This window comes from Eretmochelys imbricata, chromosome 12 (assembly GCF_965152235.1).
Source record: "Eretmochelys imbricata isolate rEreImb1 chromosome 12, rEreImb1.hap1, whole genome shotgun sequence".
Classification (NCBI taxonomy): domain Eukaryota; kingdom Metazoa; phylum Chordata; order Testudines; family Cheloniidae; genus Eretmochelys; species Eretmochelys imbricata.
This window is the reverse complement of record NC_135583.1, coordinates 25,262,989-25,280,081: the sequence shown is the minus strand read 5'-3', so window position 1 is coordinate 25,280,081 and position 17,093 is coordinate 25,262,989. Positions and strand designations below refer to the sequence as shown.

Sequence of the window (17,093 nt, the reverse complement as noted above, 5' to 3'; positions counted from 1 at the left end):
GGGTGAGATTATGTGGCCTGCGTTGTACAGGAGGTCAGACTAGATGATCATAATGGTCCCTTCTGACTTGATATCTATGAAACTTTGAAAATACTGTTTTTCACCACTGATGTGGGAGCTGGATTTCCTGTTTACTTGCCAGGAGGAGGTCCTCCTCTTCGAATATCAGTAAAATGGCAATTCCAATGGAGACACTTGCACTATTCATCAGTAAGGTATATTTAGGAACTGTTCGGGTATTGTTTTAAGATACGTATGTTTTCTTAAGTAAACATTTTTATCTATGGTATAACTAATCACTGCAGTATTTTTATTTAATAAAATGCACTTCCGTTTATTCATGATAAGTGTTTCTTTTGAGCTATTGTGAATTTTCAATCTACTGGGCAAGTAAAATGGGAGCAGATTTCCTTTAACAACAATGCAGCAGGAAGTATGTGTGTGGTATGTGTTTTAAAAGTGCGTAAGAGTTTCTATCACCTTCTTTTTAAGCCAGCACTTTGTACAGAATCAAACTTTGGTCTAACTGTTGGATTATGTATTGTCAATAGTCTTTTACTTTGTGTGCAACCTGAAGATAGAATGATCAAGAATTCGTGGTTGATTTTAATCTTTGATAAAAAAAAAATGCATTTTGCTACATATCTTGTATGGTCAGCTCCTACATCTGTTCAGGCAAGTGAAGTAGCTGATTTATATGTGGCTTTGACTTACCTCCAGTCTTAGTTTATGAAAGCATTTCTTCTAATACTGTTGAGTTGATAATATCTACAGAAATAGTGAAGCTTCATTTGTCATGCTTTTCTTTTTGAACATCACTTACTTTGGTATTATAAGCATCGCATTAAATAACTTCTACATCTTTTAAGATAGTCTCCCTTGTTCATATCTTAACTCAAGAGACTATCATCATAACTGTGACATGTAAAATGATATTGACTCTAACCATGTTATTCTGCTTTCTCTGCTGCTAATATGGCAGCAGCTGTTCTGCTACTTTCAATCCCCTAATTGCTGGTAGGAACCTCTGTGGCACAGGAGGGTAGCCTTTTAGGGGTAGAGGAAGAGGAAGGTGTAGAGGAAGGTGTTCGGTGGTAGTACAGTAAGATTGTTGGTCTCATTCTGATTAGGTGTTTTTGAGGAAGAAATATTTTTAAAACATTAAATACAAGAGGGGTTGGTTCAGGGCAGAGCTGTTCTCAGGAGGGGGATAGGTGGTTTCTTCACCTGGAGTGGGAGGCTCAATAGCAGTGGGGCGTGAGAAAACACAGAGGGCAGGGCAGCCCTGCTGGCCATTGAAATGCTGCTATCATGAGAGTTCCATGCTGGCAGCCGGGAGAGTTGTTGGCATAGAACTCCTTTGATTATAGTGCAAGCCAAAATGAAATTGCCACTTTAGGAATAACTTGGGTAAAATCATGAATAACTCCATTTGCTGCTGGCATCAATTATCTAATAGCAGAGGCCTTTTATATTCAGAGGCACTAAGAAGATGCATAAATAACAGTCAACAGTGTGTGATCTTTCACTCTGGTAAGCCTCATCTTCTTATACTCCTGTCTTACTCGTGGTTTGTCATTCCTTTTTGTTCCCCCCTTCTCCCCCCAAATTACACTGTAATCTCTTCAGAATAGGGATTTGCCATTTTTGTCTGTAGACTGCTTTGCACACCTGTGGTGCTTTGTAAAAATAATTCTGCTAAATTAAATTACATTTGCGTACAATTTTATGTAATGACGACAAATTCTAATCTTTTCCTTTAAAGCATTCTCTGGGTGGGGTGAGGGAGGAAACACCTGTAAAACAAGAACAATAGATGTCTGATGAACAGGAAGCCATTTCCTAAGTAACCACCAGGCTGGGTGTGAGAAACATGTGTTCACTGTATTTTGAATTTATTTTGTTCAGAAGTCGGATAAACGAATGAGGAGTAGAAATAGTACGCCCTTCATGTTACTGTTTTTAGAAACTAGTGCATCTGTATTGGCTGAGAATTATGAGTTAACTTGCTACCTAAATGCCAAATAAAACATTATAGAACAGTCTCATGAAGATTTAGTTTACTCTATGCCGCACATATTTTGGCTATGCATCTTGTTAGAAAAAGATTAGAAAGTGAAATGGAGCAGTTACTCTAGGTATTCAGTATTTGTCTTACTTTGTAGATTAAGAACCTGATCTTCAGATTTAAGTCAACTAAAGTTGTGACTACTCAACACTTACGAAAATCATATTCTAAATTTTCAAAATTACATTCAAATGTTCTGACATTCACAAAGGTTTATTCTGCTACGCTTGGTTGAACTTAGCCCATTGTGCTTGATAATTCAAGGGTCTTTGCATATTCACTGGTACGCTCCAGCTCTGCTTTGTGCTGCTCCAGTAATGCAAAGCAACTGGAAACCCAATTTGACTGACCAGGCCTGCTGTATTGTAAAGATACTAACATTGATTTTTATTGTTAACATAAGGGCATGTCTATACTTAAACTACTACAGCAGCACAGCTGCAGCGCACCAGCTGCACTGTGTGTGTAGCGCTTCAGTGTAGACATTATCTGCGCCAACGGGAGGGGTTCCCCATTGGCATAGGTAATAATCCACCTCCCCAAGAGGAAAAGGGAAAAATCAAAAGATAGGAGCACAGCACTACCTTTCCTAAAGAATCATCTCCTGCATTTGTTTACAAATGAGCACTGGCTGATTTGTTTGTGGCATTGCCTGATCTCCAGTCTCTTATCAAAACATTTATGTTAGTACTGTTGAGTTGACACTTCTGTAGTAATGTTGAAGTTACATTTTGTGAATGCTTTTCTATGCGATTTGTCATGCACTTTGGTATTAAGAGTCATATTTAATGACACCCCTTTTTTTAAATAGCACTAGCACATGGATTTAAGATGTTTTCTTTTTAGTGTGTCAGGAAAAAATCACAACTATGACTTTTCTTAATTGGATATCATATAATGTAGGGATAAAATGAAACTAACTATAATAAAGGTAATTTTGTACTAGCATTTCTCCCTGCTATTAGCATCGTGTTCCTGTAACAGCAACATCCTAGCTTCTAGTAATTTCTAAACCCAAGATATCGTAACCTTGGCCAAATGTTGAGAATTTTTCTTCATGTTTGTAAGTTGGGTCTGAGTGAAGCAAGATTTGCTCCTGAATTACACACATCTAAGTTACAGATGGCATCTGTCCCTTGAATACTAGGAATAAATCATTCATAAATCTTTCATTTCTTATCCTATCATACATATCTACGGGTGTGGCATAAATCAGTAGATCTTCAGAATAAAATTCAATTTTCATAAATACTTCGAAACCTAAACAAAGTAATAGAATAGCATTGTTGTTTTAAAAAAAAAAAAAAAAGGTGTATAGAAGCTTGTACATAGGGCGAACGCTAATCATAATGGCCTCTTTTTTAAAAAAAAAAAAGTGTGTTCAGAGACTGTTTACAAGTAGGGATGAATGGACTGAGGCAAATATCCAGGGGAAACGAATGCAGTCATGTGCTCAGTGATGGAACACCTAAAGGGTGGGTAATGGCAGTGCAGTTATGCGTGCTGCAATTTTAGGAGGTTTGACACCATAGGAAGGAACATAGGATCTCAACAGTCTTCAGGCCCCTCCATTTCAAATGCTTCACCTGACACATTTCTCCATCACCATTAGTGATGCCTGCCTACCAGATAATAGCAGAACCAGGTGGAAGGTGACTGCAGACACACCACTAAAATCCCTTAAGGCTTCTCTGCACTGGAGGACTTTTCCATTTCAAAGTTAAATGGTACAGCTTATCTGTTAGTCACGGACATGAGGTCTGATGGTGACTCAAACGTTGCTGGGAGTCTCAGCACAACCAAAATAAACTATTATAAATGACCAAAATGGCCTGTGGATGAAGACTGGACCTCAAATGAAAACATGAATCAAATGTGGAACCTTCTCAAAATATCATTATTTAGGTTTATGCGAACCCATCCTTCTCAGTCAGTTTCCCTAATAAGGGAAGGTTCAAGACAGAATGGTAATTTCCAAACCCTCCAGCTTCAGAAACGATGTCTTATGGAGGGGGACCCAAACTCAACAAATTGGATGGTCATTTCCCTCTTCTTACTAAGGAAGGCATTAATAATGACACACAATTCAGGATGGGCAGAGGCAGGGACTGTGTATGTAGGATCTTAGAACCCAGAAAACTGTGGAATTGCAAGTTAATCTAGAGTTGCAGACTAAAATAACATTCATCTCTTTCACCTCAGGCATCCCAATTAAGTATCAGTTTTGTACAAAGGAGTTCACCAAAAAGATGCTTTTGAGGCTATTGAGGTAGTGGCTTGGGAGACTTAGAATTCCTTGCCTCCAAATGTGATGGCCATTGTGGTGCCTGTTGAAGTGCACTAGCTGATACTGCATGCGGTGATGCATAACAACAGAATGTAGCTGAGGATAAAATTATATCTCTGCTGTTTTATTTGTATGCTTGATTTGAGAAATTATCCTACTTTTGCTGTCTTGATACATTGAAATGGAAATCAAATTGCAATTATATTTTGCTGCAGTTCTGTGTGTGTTGCCAGTTTTCATTATCTTTTGAACTTCAGGTGGTAAAACAACTTAACCATATTCTTAAAAGAACTAAATATTGTTACTTTATTTGCTTAGGTGGTTGTGGACACAGCGCAGATTGAAAATAAAGAAGCATACGCTCCTCAGATTAGTTTAGAAGGATCCAGAATTGTGGTGCAAGTCCCATCAACTTGGTAAATAACTATTGTATTTCAGATAACACTAGTAGGCATGATTTTATTTTTTATATAGGAAAACCCATGATGTGATATCATTGAATGTTACTCCCAGTTCTAGCATCTGCCTCATCAGACTTCTCCAATCTGGAACTGAGGTGTGGTGCTTCTGCTGTAGGATTGACTGAAAGGTGTGCCTAGAATTTCTTGGCATGTTCTCTGTTAGCTCCTAGTATTTGCGCTGTTTCTTCAGGAGGCAATAGAATGGAGACAATGCTGTTGGACTAGAATACTGAAGAGGTTTTTTTTAAAAGAAGAAAGGATGGTAATAGTTAAACAGGCGAAAGAAAAGGCAAACAAATCCTTCCCTATTATACTCACTCTTCTGTGGCAGACCTTCAGTGTATGAAGTGCTAAGTCACCTCTCTTTCTCTGAGGTGGCATATCTCTCTCAGGAAGTCTGGGAGGTGAGAGGATGTCCTCAAGTATCTTGGTGGCAGGTGAGGGACTCTGGTACCTCATTGAATCTTTCCAGAAGTTTGGTGTGGGGTCTTCAGTAGTGTAGACTATGGAGCTAAATGAATTCATTTTTCTAATTGCCAGGTTTGACCAAATATTGTCATCCTTTTGAAACAGCAAGCACATTTTCAGATCTCTTTTATTGCAGCGCCTCCAGTAATATGGACTACTTCAGTTTATGGTAGGTGATGAGTCTGAGCCTTTAGTGGAGACCGCCTGCAACTAATAGTATATATGGCATTTCCTCAAGTGTAAATGGCCTAGTCACTTTCCGCAGAGAAAGGTGAATTCTTCTTTAATTCCTCCAGATTATAAACTGGCACTCTGGATATTTTCTGTCATTGGAATACTGTTTAAATTGCTCTATTTTTTGAAAACAACTAAAAAGAAATGAAGACTACTTGAACCACAACTGAAAATCTTTGGAGGAGCTCCCCATACTGACAAACAGTAATAGAGCACTGTCTATTCACTATGTGATAGAGGTGCTATTTAAGTATTTGACCAAATCCAGATGTTAGTGTATCACATTTTAGACAATCACATAAATTCTGTTGGCTCCCTGTCGGACAAAATACTCATGGGAGATCAGACTCTAGAAATGGACTGCTCACTGGGTATGGGCAATGGTTGCTTCTCTTTTCTGGTTAAAGGCAATTGTTATTTCTAAAGACTCTTTGATTAAGTAGTTGGTTGGAATTCTTCGTGGATCAATTAACTATTTCCTTGTGTACCCTTATGGTGCTTGATTCCTCCAAGTGAAAGAGAGAATTCTCTGATTCCAGGTCTGGTGCAAATACCTTGGATTTAATGAAGTTGGTAGCTGCCTTTCTCCATGTCGTGGCTCAGGTTTCTGACCACCTACTTGTAGAATGTTCCGCTTAATGGTAGCAAGACAAGCCCATTAATTTTCAGGTCACCTAGTACATCTGAAGTGTAACTGTTTATTCCTTACCTCTAAGGGTTGCAAGTATATTTAGGGAGGTCTTAGATCATGATGTTAAGTATTCCAGACCATAAAGAGTCTTTGCATCCTCACTAAAAGTCTGGCCCCTAGATCTGTTCAACATCCCAATTGTACTTCTAGGGCAGTGCAAATTATATTTTCTCCTCCACAAAAGGTTCATTTTAGGTACCAAAGTAACTATTCCTTTATCACATCTACAGGTAATAGGAGAGGCTTTTCTGAAACTAAATCTAGTAGATTGAGTTTAATTGCTCTTCCTGGCGGGCATCTGATAAAGGGCTCATCCCTGACTGTGGCTCACTAGGCAGATATAAGGCTGTTAGTTTCCTGATCTCACTTGGAGAGGTACTACATAAAATTCTTTAATCTTTTTTCCCTACAAAAATTTTGTCCCCTAATTACTATCAAAAAGAAGCAATGTTCTCCACTGGTGTCCCATTTCAAGTGACAACAGTTCTGATTTTGGTTCTATGGCTGGAGAAATAACTAGGTTTTGGCAATTCTTGCTTTGGTGGCTCAGTGAAATCTTTGTTAGTAAGTTAGTAGACTTGGAGTCAGTGGGGGTAATCATTCAGCTATCAGTTCCAGGAATTCCTAGTATCAGTGGATCTTCAGTTATTTTATGATACATCAGTGTTAACAACAATATCTAGGGCTTGCCCTGAGCTACATCTGACGTATAAGGCCCTACTTTTTGAAATAGCGAATGCTCTGTAGCTCTTCCCTAAAATGAAAGATAGACCCAGTGCATCAGTTATTCCTACCTCTTGATTTGGGCCTCAGGAGTGCCATTTGGGGTGGTTGGCACCTTCCCCTTCCCCTCCCCCCAGGCTTTGTACCACATTTTGCAGCTGGAGGGAAAATGCTGTCCTTCCTTCCTTTCCCTGCTCTGGAGCCGCTGGGCTGCCTCTGTTTCCTGCCATGGAGCTGCCACTGTCCGAGCTGCTTGGGACTGAGAGCCTGACTCCTGATCTGCTGCACAGAGCCAGGTGGGGCTGATCTCGGGGTGTCCCCTCCCTCCTCCCATTGTGTGCCTGGGCAGGGAAAGCCCTCCTGCCCCCTGGATCTGCCCCCTGTGGCAACTAGGGACTGAGTGCATGGCTGGCCGCCGCAGCAGCAGCTCCCCCTCGGACACAGCCCCTCCCTGCACCCTAAGCAATATCCCTCCCAGCACACAGCCCCTAGCTATCCCCCTGCCTGCACCCTGAGCAGTTTTCAAACCTTTTTAGATGAGCTCCTTCCTTTGAGTTATTTTTGGTTGTGGCCCCCACCCTATTATCTTAAAAAACAAACAAAAAAAAAACCACAACAAAACCCAACCAAACAAAAACAAACAACAAACCAAGAACAAATATAAGTTTTTAGGTGCCTAAGTAGCCTCTGGAATCATGGTTAAAGTTGCCCCCCTCCCCATCGGAAATGATGCCCTTGCTGGGCCTACCTGTTGTTCTGACTAACTGAAGGGATAATCAACTTGATATCGATCTCTTCAATTAAGATTAGTAACGGAGCTGGATAGAAGTTCCGTATCTCACACTCAGAATTGAGACCAGCTGTTTGTTCAGAAACAACATAAAGAAAGTGGGAATTAATACCTAGCCTGATTTGCAAATCCTTTCTGTCATTGCCCTGGTAACTTGTCAGGGAGGGCATGCATGTGATGGGTCTCTGTGTCTGGATGTAGTTTCATGGGTTTAACTGCAGAAAACTAGAAAACAAGGTGTACTCTGATACAAAACAAGGTGTGCCTCTCAGATAATCTAGAGTCATTTAGCACGACAGAATTGAGTCCTGACTTCTATGGCGGCTGAGCAGGTTACATCTCTTAACCAGAGGTCTACAGGAACTGTATCAGGTATGAAACATCACCAGCCCCTTAAACTGGAGGCTTTTGAGGGATATCAGATGGCACAAGGCAAACAGTACATAATGAAAAACAATGTGCACTGTATTCTGTAACTGAGAGCCATAAGACTTGCCATGCATTGTGTTCTGCTCAAGCAGCTGTGGTATGAACAAACTCCTCTTCAGGCATCTATGAAAAAACAGGATGGAAACTAATAAACCAAACATGGAAATCACTTCATCTGTAAGCTTTTAACTTTCTAGGAGGTTGAACTGAGAGCTGTCTTTCCTCATATGCCAACCAAAACACTGGTCACATACTGCAAGCCTTACAAGAGACTCAAAATGCTTTCTTTTTCAGGTGGAACAGAGGTTACGTTTTCATCTTTCTTGATGCACAGATACAGTGCTGTTGTGGTCTGTAGCAGCCCTCTGTGGATAATCCCCTTCTAATGCCATGATATACTTAAGCATGGACCTGTTACTGATTCTGATCTAATGACTGAGTGACTTGGAAGGGTGAATGTAGCTCAGAAATGGCTAGTTGGGAAGTTCTGTACTCTTAAATTGCCCAATTTTCATTCCTTTTGCAATGTCTGGAAAAAATGTGCTGGCTGTCCTCGATAAGAATACATCTCTCCACACCTGTTCCTGAGCTTGTATTTTATTTTTTTCCATTAGGAGCTGAATAGAGGTCTCTTGCTGTAACTTTTGTTAGGGTTCAAGCATCTGCCCTGAGTAGTCTCCATGGCAGAACTGAAGAGTTTTCATGAGGGTCATCCATTGATAATCATGGATAATTTTATATTTTAAAGTTGTCTCTCCAGATCTCCAGTTAAACTCACCCTTCCCTGCAAAATGGCTGAGGACTTAGCTAATGAGTTTACTGTGTAAACCCCCTCAGAAGCCTGTAAGTCAGTTTCCTTATTTTATTTGTCTATTAATATAGTCTTTTTTAAAAATTGCCATAATCTCTGCTGGGAGATGGAACTTTCAGGAGAGAGCAACTATTTTTGCGTGCGTGTGCGTGAATTAACTTTTCACCCTATTCGGCAACGTGCTTCCATTTGGGCCAAAAAGTAGTTCTTTCCCAGACCTGCATTAGAGAACGCTTGCCATTAAAGATATGAAAAGTTTTTGGTTTTTTTTTAATGGGGCGGGGGGTGAGTTTTGTCTTTTCAGAGTGTAGTAAAGTACTTGGGGAGCTTCTAGAATCACTTTTTCCAAGTGATTTAATCTTTCTTGCACCGGCTGAACATGGAGTGCCTGTCCTTTTTCACTCATGTCAGGCTGGCCCAACCTCTTCCAGACTGAAATTGCAGAAGCTTCAGGAGAAGACGCTGAGGTAGCCACTTGTTTTGTGTAAGCATTTCAAGTTGGGCACTTTTGCTTCTGTGGACGCCATTTCCATTGTACTCAAAGCAATTTGTTCTTGATATTCTTGTCTTTTTATTAGGGATGTGGGATTGCTATAGAGATCCTATCTGTTCCAGAGTGGTGGACCGTAGAATTCAGAGAGAGGATATTTTTACTGTTAGTAATGGTTCTGCATCTCAAGTCTACCAGGGCTGAATGACCCATGTGAGAAGGTTATGTCATATGTGCCTAGTGCAGAGACTTCTGTTATACTATAAATTATTTCAGCACTGAACATTGCCTTACTGGTACAAGTAGCTTTTTTTGGGAGATAACAGGCAGGTCTGAAAGGGGAGATACTGAGAATTCTGAGTCCTTATTTGGTTTCTGCTGCCTGTCATTCTTACAGCATGAGTGCAACCCATCCATTCCAGTTTGTGAATTTCATCATCAGTACTTGGTAGCAATTCTCTGTTCTTACCCAAAGGCAGAGTGATTTTGGTTGCTCGTGTTAAGTGGTGGTAGCTAAGCTATCTATGAACAATAACTGATTTGTTTCACAAATGCATAACCAAGTTTTAGCATAATTAAGTGGCATTTTGTTGCTTTTATTAAACATTTATGATTGGAATAGTCCAAGAATAGCTTTTTAAAAAATTCAATATTTTTAGGTGTCTGAAGGAAGATCCAGCAACAATGTCTTTACTGCAGAGGAGTCTGGATCCAGAGAAGACTTTGGGACTGGTAGATGTGCTCTATACTGCTGTGTTTGACATAAACAGGTGGAAGGAAGGAAGGTACATCTCACATTTTCCTTATGCTCTACTTTTCTAGTTTAAAAGAAGTCAGTTATTTGGAGGTCTGTAAGATGACTCAATACAATATTGCAAAAATTGTTAGTGTCTGTTCATGGGGGGAGGAAGGCAGAGAATTGGGGCATATATCAGACAGTAAGAAGTTTGCAAAGCTTAGGTAGCCTGGAGGTAGATGAAAAAGTGGAACAAAAATTACCTTCCTGCAGTCTGCTGGCCTATTGGAAAGACATGGGTGTGCCTGTCAGATTTTTGAGCCTTATTAAAATACATTTTAAAAAAAATGAATACCCCAAAACGTCAAGTCAACCAGACTAATCAATACCAATGTAGCTGTTTAGCTAACATCACTCTGTCAAATAAGAAAATAATTTATTAGTCTGATTGACGTTAACCAAGATTTGTCTGAAGAGCTCTATTTTTTGTTTCCCCCATCCATTACCCAATTATTCAGTTTCCCAAAAATACACAGACTGAAAGTGTAGACTTGTTAAGACATAGTTTTGTATTAGGCTAATATATTGGTTGGCTTGAAAGAGATGTTTTTTGTTGAAACAGGGAGCAAGCTTTGCCCTGTATTCAGATTCAGTTACAGCGTGAGATCTGTGACTTCGGGAATCAAGTTGACATGCCATCTGGAAATGGAAGCAAGTCATCGGGAGGCCTGCAAAAGACTTTCTCAAAACTGACTTCACGGTTCACAAAGAAAACTTCCTGCACCAGTTCAAGCAACAGTGGAAGTTACTCTATCCCCAGTACGCCTTCCAAAAATGTCTTCATAGGTAACAACGCAGAGGAGAAAACTAAAATGCCCAGTAACATAGACACACGGTTACAAAGTATTTTGAACATTGGTAATTTCCCTAGGACTATAGATCCATTACAGTCAACTCAAAGCACAAGTAACCAAATAGTCAATGGATTTCTTGTTGAAAGGTGTGATAATTTCTTCAAAGCAGATGATGGCAAGGATGATAAAGGTATGAATTTACCAACTGACCAGGAAATGCAGGAGGTTATAGATTTCTTGTCTGGTTTTAATATGGGCAAATCCCAGCAGACTTCTCCATTGGTGAAAAGAAGGAACTCTGTTGCATCTTCTACAGCAACAGAACAAAAATCGGGAGCAGTGCAACAGCAACCACAGTCTATGTCTCACACATCTCTGCACCCTTCTCAACAAGGGTTGTCACAGCAACAGCAGTCACAAAAGCAGCAGCAGCAGCAGCAAATGCAGTATTATCAACATCTTCTCCAACCATTTGGAGCGCAGCAACAGCGTGTATCCAGCAAATGGGTGAATAATTCTTCACAGCAGTCGGCACAAGCCATTGGGGCTGGATTGTCTCATATTAGTCAGTGGAACAATCCTGGCTTCTCAGATCTGAGCTCTGATTTGTATAGCTTGGGTCTTGTGAGCAGCTATATGGACAGTATGGTGTCTGAGATGTTAGGACAAAAACCACAAGGACCTAGAAACAACACATGGCCGAACCGTGACCAGAATGATGGAGTCTTTGGGATGTTGGGAGAAATTCTGCCTTTTGATCCTGCAGGTGTGTATCTTTTTTTCTTTGAATAATTACATTTTATTTATACTTTTTACAAAGTAAAGAATCTTGTTAAATGTTGGTAGTAATGATAACAGTGTTTTTCATCCGTGGATCCCAAGTGTTTTACAGGGGTCAGTGGGCATTAACATGTGTGCACTTTTATTTTTAACAGTTGAGCAAATTGAGGTACAAAGAGGTTTTAAGGCCCAGATTTTTAAAGCTATTTAGTGCTGCACTCAGGGTCACGACATGTAACTGATTTAGGAGCCTAAATCTAATTTTCAAAAGGGATTTACGCACTTTGTTTAATTCCATCTACTGACAATGGAATTTAGGCTCGAGATATAAGCTCCTAAATCAATTACACGTTGTGATCCTGAGCGCAGCAACGCCTAAATAGGCCCGGATTTTTAAAGCTAAGTGACACCCTGCAAGTCATTGGCAAAGATGAGAATAAAACCTCAGTTTCTAGCCCTAATTTCAAGGGTTTCTGAAACTTTTTCATAACATGGACCACATCACAATACAGAAAAGGATCCTTCACAATTATCTTCGTACTCACAACCCATCTAACATCAAAAAGTTTCTGCTGTGCAGAAACTATGCAGTTATTAAAACTGCTTGGAGATGCATTAGTTGTACTGGCAGAGGAGTCTTTTCCCCTCTGCCCCCAACCGTGACATTGTCTCTCAATTCATATGCACCTGAGGGCTGTAGAGACGTTTTAACAACCAACTCACTTGTCTCCTACTTGTATGTGGCTACTTTGTTCACTCATCTAGCTTTACTGCTTACGGTCAGGCCTACCCATTGTGGTTACTACAAAGGCAGTCAGCACCATTTGTTAAATTCTAAAAGGGTAGTGCTCTGACTAGGTTTATTAATGGTAAGAAGAAGAGAAAATATTCAGAGTGTACGATAAGTATTTCTTTTAGTACTAAAATGAGAGGAGAAGTTACTAGTTCTGCCCAGGGACCTTTTTGTTTATAAACAAACAAAAAAAAAAAAACCCAACCAAATTTGGGGTCCCAGTTACAGGCATGCTGTCAAGGTAAAATTGACCCAGAATTTAGATTTCAGGTTTAAAAAAAAAAAAAAAAGACTTGTCCAGTGGAAATGTTCCAATGAACTTTAAAACAAAACCCACCATATGTAATTTAACCCCCCCTATAGCATTTGCATTACTGGACTGAGAACATGAATGCAAAACAAACCTTACTTTTTTCTTCCGTGCTGAAAGGAATGTGGCAAATAATTGAACAGAGTGAATATTTTAATTCACTTTTTAATAAATTGTTACATAGGTAAGGAGATGGTTTTATATGTGACTTGGCCTTTAAAAAACATAATGTAATAAATGACCTTTTTTAAAACGGAAAAATCAGCTCCTCCTTCTCTTGAGTGCCATATTCTGAGCAGAGTGGTAGGAATCCGTAACTCAGGCTTTGGTTAATACAGTAAGTAAAGGAGAAACTAATTTCTGAAATTGTTTTAAAATAATGTGCTTAGAACTTAATGTGATATAGCTAGATTTTAGTATATTTTGACCCAGTCCCACATGACATTCTCATAAACTAGGGAAATGTGGTCTAGATGAAATTACTATAAGGCGGATGCTCAGCTGGTTGAAAGACCATACTCAGAGTAGTTATCAATGGTTCACTGTCCAGCTGGAAGGACATATCTAGTGGGGTCCCACAGAAGTCTGTCGTGGGTCTGGTACTAGGCAATGTATTCATTAATGACTTGGATAATGGAATGGAGAGTATGCTTATAAAATTTGTAGATGACAATGCAAGCACTTTGTTGCAAAAAAGGCTAATATTTTAGGATATATTAACAGGAGTGGCGTATGTAAGACACAGGAGGTAATTGTTCTGCTCTACTCAGCACTGGTGAGGCCTCAGCTGGAGTATTGTGTCCAGTTTTGGGTACCACATTTTAAGAAAGATGTGGATAAATTGGAGAGAGTTCAGGGGAGAGCAGTAAAATGATAAAAGGTTTAGAAAACCTGACCTATGAGGAAGGGTTTAAAAAAAAAGTGAGTTTGTTTAATCTTGAGAAAAGAAGACTGAGGAGGGACTGATAAGTCTTTGAATACATTAAGGGCTGTTCTAAAGGGGATAGTGATCAATTGTTCTCCATATCCACTGAGAGTAGGACAAGAAATAATCAACTTAATTTGCACCAATGGAGATTTAGGTTAGATATTAGGAAAAACTTTCTAACTAAGAATAATTAAGCCCTGGAATAGGCTTCCAAGGGAGGTTGTGGAATCCCTTGCAACTCCCACACAATTCCTTTTTGGGTCAGGACCCCTACAATTACAACACTGTTAAATTTCAGATTTAAAGGGCTGAAATCATGAAATTTACGATTTTAAAAACCCTACGACCGTGAAATTGAACAAAATGGAATGGTAGGGCCCTGACTATATTCCATAAGGATAAGGGGTTTTTTGCATCTACATCCCAAATCCCATTCCCCCTCCCTCCCTCCCCCCCCATGTGGTGAAAGCTCATTCCACTAGAGCACAAGCAATGACTACAGCATCACTTTAGGAGGTCCCACTCCTTGATATCTGTGAAGCGGCCACATGGGGCTCCATTCACGCATTTGTGAGACATTATGTCCTGGTGCAGGATTCCTCTGTTGATGCCTCATTTGGGTGGTGGTCTTCCACTTAGCTTTGCCTTCAACATCCTCATACCCTCCTTCTACTTAAGTACTACTTGTCAGTACCCACAATGGAATACAATAGGGACCATCACTCGAAGAAGGGGAAGTTACTGACCTGTAACTGGAGGTTCTTCTGCATGTGTGGTTCCTTTCTCTATTCCACTGTCTGCCCTCTTTCCCCTCTGCTTCAAATCTTATCTGATTTGCAGTAGAGAAGGAACTGGAGAGATGGTCCCACAGCAACGGCCTTTATCCCCTCAGACAGAGGCACAAGGTGAGCCAGGGCGCATGTGCAGACCAGTGGACGCTATTTTCAAATTCTCTGGCTCTGGCTCTGGGTGCATGGTGCACATGCATAACCCACAGTGGAATACAGATAGGGACCGCATATTGAGGAACCTCCAGTTACAGGTCAGTAACTTCCCCTTTCCCCTTATTCAGCATATGGAGATACTGTGTACCTCTTTGTCAATTCATAACCTTTTTCAGTTATCTAGTTATTTAGTACTATATATTGCTTCACAGAGAGTTATCAACTGTGTTGACTGGTATTCATTGTTAAGGTTTTTTGCTGGGATAGACAGCCTAGTGAAAGGATTAAATGAAGGGATAATTACAGTAGAAATAGCTGAATATGTCAGCAACTGACTCTGATTTCTTTTTGTATATTAAGTTGGCTCTGATCCAGAGTTTGCCCGCTATGTAGCCGGGGTCAGCCAGGCTATGCTACAAAAAAGGCAAGCACAGCACATCCGTCGCCCAAGCAACACACGTAACAACTGGCCTCTTCCTGATGATCCTCACAGAACCTGGCCTTTCCCAGAGTATTTCACAGAAGGGTAAGTGAGACCGTACATTATGTTCTAATCCATTGTACGTTCAAGTTGAACATAGTGGAGAGATGCTGTAAATTACTAGGTGTTTCCTGATAGCTGTGTTAACTGCTATTGCTTCACTGGACAAATGCTGTAATATTTTTCTAAAAAATACAGTATTTTCAAGGGTAGGAGGCTTGACCATTTTCTGCTTTATTGATATTGAAGTGGTAACATTTAGCTTAAAATGTCCTTTAAACAAATATTTTAGTGCAGTTGTATTTATACAGTGTATTTTTAATCTTAACATAAGAAGTGACAGGTTTATAATAAAGTTTAATTCAAAATGAGTTTATTTTAATATCTTAAAGGCCAAGGATATTCATGATCAGGAATGATGCTATGAAGTCACTTGGTATGTCAGGGGATTGAACTGAGCTTCCTAGACATTATCAACTGGATGCTGCTTAATCAGCAAATGTGGATTCAGTCTTCAGTATATGCAGTGAGAGGTTCTGAGGGTTGCTATGTTCTCTAGTTCAGTGGTTCTCATCCTTTTCCATGCTGTGGCCTCATGTTACAACATAAAAAAGTTTCAGGATCCCCTTCCCATCTGTCCACCAAGGGAGAGTGGTTGTTTGTGACCTGCCTTTTACACCAGTTTGCAGCCTCCAGGTAGAGATCCCATGCTCATCTAATTCTGAAATAGATGTCTGAACCCTTTTGGAAATTCCTAAACCAAGTATTGTTTGGATCTTCTGCCTGAGTGCGAGGTTATGGTGTGTGTGTATATAATATGAATACGTATATATGAATGAATGAATGAATGAAAGAGATTTTCTTTTTTACATTAGATTGTTGCAATTAATGATATTGCAGTGGCTGGTCTATTACTATAATAATAGAGAAATTTACTGATTTCTATGTGAATAGATAACTCAAAAATATTCCTCCTTCTACACTTTCTGCACAACTGGGGTTTAACCAATGGGTCCCAGGAGTAGGGACTTCCCAACGTTCAGCATTTAAGGTAAAATCCATTAACGCTTCATGGCAGGTACTCTGGTCAGGACAGTGTAGAAATGAGGACTGACATCCTATTTCCTTACAGTGATGTGACAAACAGCTGGTCCGGTAATCAAGGAGACTCAGCCAGCTCAAGTGACGAGACCTCCTCAGCTAATGGAGACAGTTTGTTTTCCATGTTCTCAGGGCCAGACCTTGTTGCTGCCGTCAAGCAAAGGAGGTGAGCAGATATGTGTTAATATAAACATGTGCCACTTGAATCTTTTTAATCCTAATTTCATAAAAGAATGGCAAGACAAAGTGAGAATCTTGTTGTGTGAGGAGCATTCAGTTGGTGGGATTGTGAGACAACCACATGAATTGAAACTTGTTAGCCACATTGGTCATATGGATCCGTAAGTATCTGATCTCTATGCAGATGACTCAGAAATTTCGCTAGTGAGCTATCACCTCCTCCAGTCTAGTATCTTTCTGATATCTTTTCACGAATGTCCATTTGTCATCTCAAACTCAACATGCACAAAAGTGAGCTCTTGAACTTTCCCCACCTTACTCTGTCGCTATGGGTAACACCCCCATCTTCCCAGTTACTCACCCCTTTAAACTGGGGATCATCTTTCAGTTGCCCCTCTCTAGACTCATGTATAAACCCTACCACTTCTTCCAACGCTTCATCTCAAGCTAAAATTCTCATCCAAACCCTCTTTATGCATCTCGACTACTGCAACCTCCTCCTTTGTGGCCTTGTTCCCCTTAATTCTACTCAAA

The 17,093-nt window shown here is 40.0% G+C and overlaps 1 protein-coding gene across 1 annotated transcript in view; it reads left to right on the top strand.

Moving 5' to 3' along the window:
* Positions 1 to 17,093, top strand: part of GARRE1 (granule associated Rac and RHOG effector 1) — a 106,822-nt gene that overhangs the window by 80,238 nt on the left and 9,491 nt on the right. The window contains exons 8-12 of the mRNA XM_077830778.1: positions 4,674 to 4,771; positions 10,112 to 10,237; positions 10,811 to 11,808; positions 15,158 to 15,323; positions 16,411 to 16,545. Coding sequence (XP_077686904.1) covers positions 4,674 to 4,771; positions 10,112 to 10,237; positions 10,811 to 11,808; positions 15,158 to 15,323; positions 16,411 to 16,545 — 1,523 coding nt within the window. The remainder of the gene's footprint in view (positions 1 to 4,673; positions 4,772 to 10,111; positions 10,238 to 10,810; positions 11,809 to 15,157; positions 15,324 to 16,410; positions 16,546 to 17,093) is intronic.